General features: G+C 34.3%; 1 protein-coding gene across 1 annotated transcript; it reads right to left on the bottom strand.

Moving 5' to 3' along the window:
* Window positions 1-863: 863 nt before the first annotated feature.
* On the bottom strand, window positions 864-1,298 carry LOC119614689 (SPX and EXS domain-containing protein 4-like). Its single transcript, XM_037970813.1, has one exon. It carries the CDS (start codon window positions 1,296-1,298, stop codon window positions 864-866), a length of 435 nt encoding a protein of 144 aa, XP_037826741.1.
* Between the last annotated feature and the right edge of the window lie 8,347 nt (window positions 1,299-9,645).

Raw genomic sequence — 9,645 nt, 5'->3', positions numbered from 1 at the left:
TTGTTTCGGGTGCGGGTACACCCTCTGTTAATGCATGTGCATATGAAAATAATGTGGTATTATTTTCATTATTTGTTTGCAAATTTTCATTATTCTTATTTGTAAGACTTCTATATTGGGCACTAGAAGTTTGTTTTGCGTTCATTTGGGATACGGAACCGGAACCCTCTTTTGTCGTATGGGCATACGATTTATTCTGATTGCTTTTATTTGTGATAGTTCTATATTGAGCGCTAGAAGTATTAGAAAGGCTTCGGAAGTTAGAAGCTTTATATTGAGCATATAAAGGTCTTCTGGCCTTATTTGATTGTTGTATGTGTAGATATACTGGACGCGATAGTTAGCAGTGTGATTTTGACCACAGCTAGCATTTTCTTTTATTGTTATCTTTTTTTTTGGGTGGGGACAATCTTGGCTTTAATGGATGTCTCCGCATCTCACACAAACAGATGGTAATTTGCAGAAAGTTCTGGTGTGACCGAACTCTTGGCAATTTAGGCATTGAGGAGGATCTCTGCGCATAATGGGTTCCTCTACAGTTATTTTGCGATTAAGGAGATATCTTAAACTGTATCACACTTTTTCTTCAATTGTGAAGAGTAAAAAGTAATTTCAACTCTAAACAATGGTTGAGGAATTTTTTCCTTGTTAAATATATTGTGAATGGACTTCACTTCATAACCTTCTGACTCTAGCGCCTTTTTAATGTCATCAGTTGGTACAGAGCTGTCTACACTTTTGATAACTACTGCCAAAACCTTTGCACTTTTTAGTTGATATGTGTAATAAATTATTTTCTCTGAATGAATACTATCAACTATTGTTCTAAAAGACTTTTCTGAATAAGTCTCTATTTTTGTTTCCTAAATGTTTTCTTTGCGTAGAGAGACTACGTGGAAATTTTCTTGGCCTACAAGTTGGGACAACTTATTAACCAATAGATTTGTGGTAGGTTCGCGCAAATAGAGGGGAGGTGGCTTGTGGTCCTTTAAAGGCATGGATGGTACTTTTTCACTTTCTTGGTTGTCAAGGAGTGCAAAACGATTTTGATTTACCGAATTTGTTTTCGCCTGTTTTGGATTTGGTTCCAATTTTGAAGTCCTAGGGCTGGACTTACAATTTGTATAACTGACATAACGGTTCATTGCCGTTTGGATCTTTCCCTTTTTATGCGAACTCAGTGTATTTGGATTGTTTTTTGGTATGGCACTAGTATTCTTGGTTTTTATAGTGTTAATATTGTTATTGATACTATTTGTGATATTGTTCACATTAGCATTACTATTTTCATCAATCATTGAATCAGTTGTTTGTTTATCTATTTTTTCTTTTGCCTTGTCTTCCCACACAATTTTCTTGTTTTGGTGCACTTGAGAGAGGAGATCTCTCGTTTGTTGTTGTTTTTGAATCTGTTGTTTGTTAATTCTTTTGCGCTATTATCTACACAATTGTTTTGTTTTGGCGCACTTGAGAGAGGAGATCTTTCGTTTGTTGTTGTTTTTACGATTAAATAGTTTTTTGATTTTTTGGATCATAATTATTGTTGTTGTATGGAGAGCTCATAGAAAAGTATGAATTTTTTCCATTGCTACTGAGCCTCCTTTCACTTGTTGGAGAGCTAGAGAAACTCATGCACAATAACACAAACCCTACACTTTATTTAAGGTTTTGTTATTATTTTTTTTTTTGTTTTTTATACTTTTTGTTTTGCTACAATTTGTTGTAATAATTGCATTAACAAAAACGACAATTTATTTAATTTAAATGTATTTTTAATATTAAAAATATATATAAGTATTAGGGATGCCAATCGGGACTGATTTTTAGAAATCCCGGGATCTTCGGGAATCGGAAATTCCCGTTTGGCATCCCTAATGAGTATTTAATTAGCGTCCATTCGCTGTTTTTTATTTTAATTAAGAATTTATGTTCACAATGTTATTTTCTCGTGAGAGCGATTTAAAACACGTCTATCCACTATGAGATCAAACCTTTCAATGACTAAAAAATTGGTTGTCAGATGATTTGAAATCAGATGGTTGATGATCTGATTTCAAATCATCTGATTTTTAATCAATTGTCAATTGTTTTCACACAGAAAAACTATTTTCTTTTGTGTGTATAAAAAACAGTTGCTAGCTCGCGATCCAATGAAATGTTTTTCAAGAATTTTAAAGTGAAATAAATTTCGTAAATTTACTTGATCTTCAAACAATCACTTTAAAAAAAATAAGCTTTTATGTATTTTAGAACATTTTACAATTTTAAAAACAAACAAGTAAGAAATTATAGTCGGGCGAGGCCGACTATATAATACCCTACACCTTTGACAAAAATATAATGTGATTTAGTTGCCATAATAAAGCATTTAAGTTGAATTGTACCTTGCCTTAGATATACATACTTAAGCCGTTTATTGTTGAATAAAATTGTGGACATTTAAGTGAAATTTTGATGGGGGCTTTTCATAGGGGCTAGGGTCATATGAGAACCTATTATTATGGAATTCGTGGGGGTCATCAAGTCTTGTATACAACTTGGTTATTGCAGCTTTTTGTCGAGATATGAGTATATTAAACATAATTATGAACTTAAAAGCCCTATTCGGCGGGTTCAGTTGTATGGGGGCTAGGTGAAATAATGGACCGATGTAAACCATTTTCAACAGACTTCATCTACGGTACCATAAAAGATCATGTGCCAAATTTCATTGAATTATCTCCAAAATTGCGACCTGTAGTTTGATTACAAATTTTAAAAGCCCTATTCGAGAGGTTCAGTTGTATGGGGGATAGGTGAAATAATGGACCGATGTTAACCATTTTCAATAGGCTTCGTCTACGATACCATAAAAGGTCATGTGCCAAATTTCATTGAATTATCTCCAAAATTGCGACCTGTAGTTTGATTACAAATTTTAAAAGCCCTTTTGGGGGGTTCAGTTGTATGGGGGCTAGGTGAAATAATGGACCGATCTTAACCATTTTCAATAGGCTTCGTCCCTGGGACAATAGAAGATCATGTACCAAATTTCATTGAATTATCTTCAAAATTGCGACCTGTAGTTTGATTACAAGGTTTACATGGACGGACGGACAGACGGACGGACATAGCTAAATCGACTCAGAAAATGATTCTGAGCCGATTGGTATACTTTAAGGTGGGTATAGGACCAATATTATTGTGCGTTACAAACATCAGCACAAACCCAATATACCCTCCCCACTAAAGTGGTGTAGGGTATAAAAAGGTCCAAATTTCCCAAAAAATTGGTAGTTAATAGACCGTAACTTCTAGGGAACAAAAGAAAAAAAAAAGTCCTACACTGCTATGTAGTCCGAACCCTCAACTACACGTGCATACCCCATTATATATCAACCAGATCAATTTTTCTGACACAAAGTCGGATATTTTGTGCAGAATTTATGAATAAATACATGAGATATGGCTAGTTCTTTGAACTTTAGTTAATAAAGATTTATTTCGTGATTTCTTCCATGATGCCCCGATTCCACCAAACATCGCGAATTATTTGGCTTAGATAACGTTATTTCCAATTGTTCTCAAATTTACCGGTAGATGCCCGTGGATGATTTCTTTGGGTCAGGTTTAGAGATTCGTCTTATCATCCGGTTTGAGGTGGGCTGATGTTTTTCTGGAAATTTTTCGACGTGGAGCGTTAGTATCAGTGTCATATTTCTTAATATAAACGATCAAAAATATTTTTGTTGGAACAATTGATTGCCGGGCAAGGCATATCTCATATTAGTCAATTACTAAAATTCAATTTTGGTCAACTTTGACATCCGTATGGCGGGGCATCTCCCATATTAATCGAATCTAAAATTCGTATATCTGGGAAACTATAAAAGCTAAAGTGACCAAATTTTGTACTAGTAACTTAAGTATCAATATGAATTTTTAGGGGAAAAAAGGCGGTCTAGGATTAGTGGGCTATAGTCCTCAAATCACATCAATGTCAACATTTATATGAACAGTTATGGGAAAAAATGGCGAACTTTCAATAGTGGTCGTGGCATCTCTCATATATTTTTAATGCCAAAATTCATATATCTGGGTTACTATAGCAGCTAGAGTCACTAAAATTTAAAATTTAACCCCATTATTCACAAACAAAATTTTTATTTTATAAAAGGTTTATAAAACAAAATTTACATACAAAATCTAATTTATAAACCGTTTATAAAATAAAAACTTTGTTTGTGAATAAGGGGGTAAATATTTAAAACTAAAATGGTCGGAATACCAATAGAGGCATACAACATATGAAATTGTCGTCATCCTTCTAAATTATATTTTAATTCGGTCTGTTTAAAAAAAAATCCACCTCTGTCTCGTGTGAATATCAGAAATTAAAAGTTTTAGGAGGAGAACAAGAAATAATTATCCGTTAGTTTGAATTACTCATTTTCTCCATTAAAAAACAAGTAAGAATTTATAGTCGGGCATGGCCGATCATATGATACCTTACACCAGTGATTATGTTAAAAATTTTGATTATTTCTTTAATAATATTTAATTCCAGAAAAGAAAATGATTCTGATTAGTATAGGGGTATAATTAGTATCTAAAACTGTATTTTTGTAAAACATATTATACAGCAAACATAGAATTGCTTGGCTTTCGAAATATACTACATATGGGCGATTTCGTGTCAAGAAAAATCGATGTCTTCCGATTTGGATAAAATTTGGATAAGGTACAAAGCTATTAAAGAAAATGGTCTAGAAACAATATAAATAAAAAACCGTTTATGATTTTTATATTTACATTTTACGGGAAAAGCTACTCCCATTTCTCTAGTCGGCAAACGTTAGCTCAGAAATTAATTTCATCGACCAAAAGTCAAATGTTTTGTTAATACTAGTAAATACATTAAAACTACATATAATATCTATGGTTTTGGTGCAACCTGTTACAGAATTGAAAAAGTAGAAACCAGTTCTAAAAATTATCGTGAACATTAGCTTTTTTGATAAAAAAAAAAAACGATTTTAGTAGAACCGCTTCGAAAGGGACCGTTTCTTTTGCAGAATCGATAAAGTGGGAACCTGTGTTTAATTTATATGGGAGATGCAACGCCCGCTATTGATAGTTTACCCATTTTTTCCAAATGCTCATATGGATTTCAATGTTGCCTGTGCAAAATTTGAGATTTTTTTGTATTTAATTCATATGTGAGTTACCATGCCCCTACAACACGTGCAACATTTGCGGATTCTAGTTCCTATATTTTCCCAGATGTAAAAATTTAATTCATATCTGAGGTACCATACCCCTATTGCTAATCCGGTTATTTTTCTGCAAATTGTTCACATGGATTTCAGCTAAATGTTTTCCCTGATATATGAATTTTTTTTATTTAATTCATATGGGAAGGACCACGCTCCCGTAATCCGCCAATTTATTAGATAAAGGTTTACACGAATGTGAAAATTGTTCGTGCAAAATTAGCTCTAATAGTTTCCCCCATACACGATTTTTGTTATTTAATTCTTATGGGAGGGACCACGCCCACAAATAAAACGTCGCCAATTTATTAGGCAAATACTAACATGGATATCAATAGTTTCCCCGACATACGAATTTTTGTATTTAATTCACATGAGAAATACCACGCCCCCTTTTTTACTCGCCCATATTTGTCTTAAATATCCATATTGATATCAAAGTGGTTCGGACGAAATTTGAGCACTTTTAGTCAGCAATATTATACATAAATACACACATATGGGGAATTTTGTGCCAAGTGACCCTAGATTTTTTTTTTTAAATTCTGAATTTTATTTTTAGAAAAATATATGTAAAAAAATTTCAAATAAATTTTTTATATAATTTCACAAAATGATTGTTTCGAAGAATTTTATGCAAAAATAAAATTTTAATGGAATTCCTCCTATACAATTTCCTTTAAAGGCTTTATAGTCCCACAATAGGATGCGAGTGGGATATCTATCAGTAAAAAAAACTTAAATATTTTATTATTAAAAATAATCCCCATATTTAACATACAAACGGTGTATTTTATAATATGGTTGGCCTTGCCCGACTATACATTCTCACTTGTTTTTCTTATAACTTCTGGCGGATCCGAAACAAATTTTGACAGTATTTACCATGGTGCAATTAATAAGGTGAATTCGTTTCAACAGCTATTTGTTTTTTTGTTTGCGTAAATTTAGCACGAAGATGTTAAACTCCATATATGAAAAAACCATGAATTAGCAGGAAAATAAAATGACTTAACCTTATAAAAACTTATTAAGGTTTATTAAACAATTTTAGGCAAAATTCAGGAAAATCGTAATCATAAACGTCAAATAGCTTAAAACACCTTCAATAAACCATTGATAAACATAAGAATTTTATTGTAGGCTAGACCTAGGGTTCCCAAATTCCAGACGTTCTTTGATTCCCGGGAATCGGGAAAAAATATTCACATTCCTGGGAATTCCCGATAAAATAAAAAAAATAATTAAAAAAGCGTTTACGCGATGTTTTATTGAATTTTTGTAACTTAGAAATGTGTATATATAAAATCAGGGTTGGCAATAGTTTTGAAGCAGTGAAAACATAAGGGTAACGGTATTTGGATTATTTCGGTAACGTTATTTTAGCGGTAATGGTAGTGAGATAAAAGGGTATTTTAAATATAGGAAAAATTATTTAAAAATAATATAAAATAACGGTAATTCGGTAGCGATATTTTAGAGATAACGGTAGTAGAGCTGAGGAAACGTAGCCAAGCTTTATTTAAATAAAGTAAATAAATACTTTATTATTTTCTTTTTAAATACATACATATGCGTATGTCTGCATTGAGGTGTCCAGCGGGCACCTGTCTGAAGGAATACCTGTCCATTTTTGTTGTATAAAATGTGTTACAATAAACATGGTTGCATTTTTACTAGTTTTTAATTCCCGGAATTCCCAGTGCTACCAAGTTAAACATAAAACAAAGCAATAGTTAATATAGGTTTATTATTTGTTTATGAATATTAAAATTTTATTAATGGTTTTTAAGGCTAAATTGCAAAATAAGATTTTTTAATAGATACAAGTGATAATCTATACGCCTTGGTAGTTAGATAAGGTACACTATCCCAATAAAGTGTGTATACGGAAATATTAATTATGATAAATCAGTTTAAAGTAGAATTTTTTAAGTAGTGAAATGTATAATATACATTCGAAAGTTTGCAGTTATTAGTTTACTAACAAAAAAAGTCTATCACTCTTTAAAGTCGTAATTATGAACCCAATATGAGGAGCCCGGTTGTATGGAAATTAGTTGAAATGATGGATTTTAATCATTCTCAATAGACTTCAATCGCACTTGTGCTGAAAAACTCTTATTTTTCAAAATATCTTAAAAAAGAAAAATAAATATATTCTTCCGAGTGCGTGCCGTTAAAAGGGTTTTAGCGGATCTCAGCATAAATAAGTCTCCTGGATTTAATGGCATACCGGCACTGGTCTTGAAGCAGTGCTCTTCGACGCTAGTTGGTCCATTAGCTAATCTTTTCAGCATCCTATACCATGCCGGAAAATTTCCTACATGCTGGAAGATTGCTAATGTCACGCCAATTCATTTTAAGTAAACACATTCTCCAAGTGATTGGCGAATGCTTAAATTTTTTCTGACATATTTCTTGCCCATTCACCATTCTGGAGGCGTATGGGAGACTCACATGTAATAGGGCATTACATATTTTTATCAGCTTTACATAGACTATATTCTGTTTTCTTTTGTTGCCATTGACGTCTGAGTGTTCTCTCTTCTTTAATAAGTGGCTCAATGTTCCCAGGAAATTTCGATTTTTTATACCCTACACCACTTTAGTGGGGAGGGTATATTGGATTTGTGCTGATGTTTGTAACATACAAAAATATTCGTCCTAGACCCACCTTAAAGTATACCAATCGGCTTAGAATCGTTTTCTGAGTCGATTAAGCTATGTCCGTCCGTCCGTCCGTCTGGCTGGCTGTCCATGTAAACCTTGTGCGCAAGGTACAGGTCGCAATTTTCAAGATAATTGGATGAAATTTGGCACGCACGTTTTATTTGACCCAAGCCTAAGACGAAGCCTATTGAACATGGTTAAAATCGGTCCATTATTTCACCTAGCCCCCATACAACAGAACCCCCCGAAAAGGGCTTCTGAGCTCATAATTATGTTAAATATACAGATATATCGATAAAATACGGCACAACTAAGTTTTATAGAAGTCTTGATGACCCTGCCAAATTTCATAAAGATCGGGCCACATTTGACCCTAGCTCCCATACAAAGTCCCCTTCAGAAAGTTACTTGAATGTCCCAAATTAACTTATAAACACAGATATCGCGATGAAATTCAGCACAATAAAATATTATGTAAATATAAATATATTCACAAAATTTTATCGGGCTTGGTCCATATTTGCCCCTAGCCCCCATATAAAGCCTCTTTCAGAAAATTAGTTTTTCATCCATAAATTGCTTAAATGTATCGGAACAAGGGAATATTGAAGATAAATGCTTTATTATGAAAAATAAATCACATTTAATATTCATAACTGGTGTAGGGTATCATATGGTCGGCCACGCCCGACTATAATTTCTTACTTGTTTTTTTTGGCCAAGTCTGCCAAGGTCCCCCCGGGGGCATATTACCTTGACGAGACCTCCGCCTTGGTGTTACTGCAATCCCGGGGTATAAAGAGGTGGCCAATACCTCCAGTCTGGCCGGGACTGAAAAATTGGTTACAGTCTACTGCCTGGATTAGTCCTTGCATAGATTGCCAGAGGTCAGACCAGAGCACCGCATAATCTGGTACTACGGGTGGCCAGTTGCCCGCAGGACTATGTCCTGGCTGGTCAGTTGGTTGAGGTTCCTTCGGGATCCACGTAGTGGCTGTGGTTTAAACTCAAATTCGCGGGGAGAGTAAGTGGCGGTTAAAAGACTGATGCATAATAATAGTCAATATTTCGGGATAAGTTCGGTGCTGTTACCGAAAACAACAGATACCCCACAGAGGAGTGACTGTGGAACTAAGCGTTGGAAATGAGTTGGTATTAATGAATGTGAGGTTAGGCGGGACCCTCCCATCCGTCTACCTAATGAATGTGTCGTATGTTTTTCTCTTATGAATGTGTCGTATGAATGAGATGTGTGCTGGGTTGAATGGTGATGGATGAAAGGTACCATATACATATGATACCATTGAATTTTCCTTCCTTGTCCGGATATGTTCAGAGTATACTCTGTTCATATCAGAATTACCACAGCGTGTCACTGTGAGTAAGAACAATGTCTACGGCTTATTGATGGATCGTACTTCGGTCCACCGGTTACGTCTCTAGGTGCTGTTGCCGAATCAACAGAGCCATAGTAATGTGGTTGGGCGACATTATGTCGGGGTAGATTGTTCTTCATTGAAGAACAAAGGGGCGATGGTAGACCGTTCTCAAATCTACCCAGTGGATGAAAAAGACCACCGTGAGATAATGCCGTCAAGGCAGGTGCTCACGTTAAAACTCTCGACAGTCAGTCTGCCAAGGTGACTGGGGTGTTTAAACACTTTGACAGCATTTTGTAAGATATATTGACAGCGGATTGTATTTCATGACCATTTTTATA

This window comes from Lucilia sericata, unplaced genomic scaffold (genome assembly GCF_015586225.1).
Source record: "Lucilia sericata isolate MDLA Ls3-8-SP2 unplaced genomic scaffold, ASM1558622v1 Contig003245F_arrow, whole genome shotgun sequence".
NCBI lineage: Eukaryota > Metazoa > Arthropoda > Insecta > Diptera > Calliphoridae > Lucilia > Lucilia sericata.
Note: the sequence above shows the minus strand (reverse complement) of the source record. Positions and strands in the feature narration are given on the sequence as shown.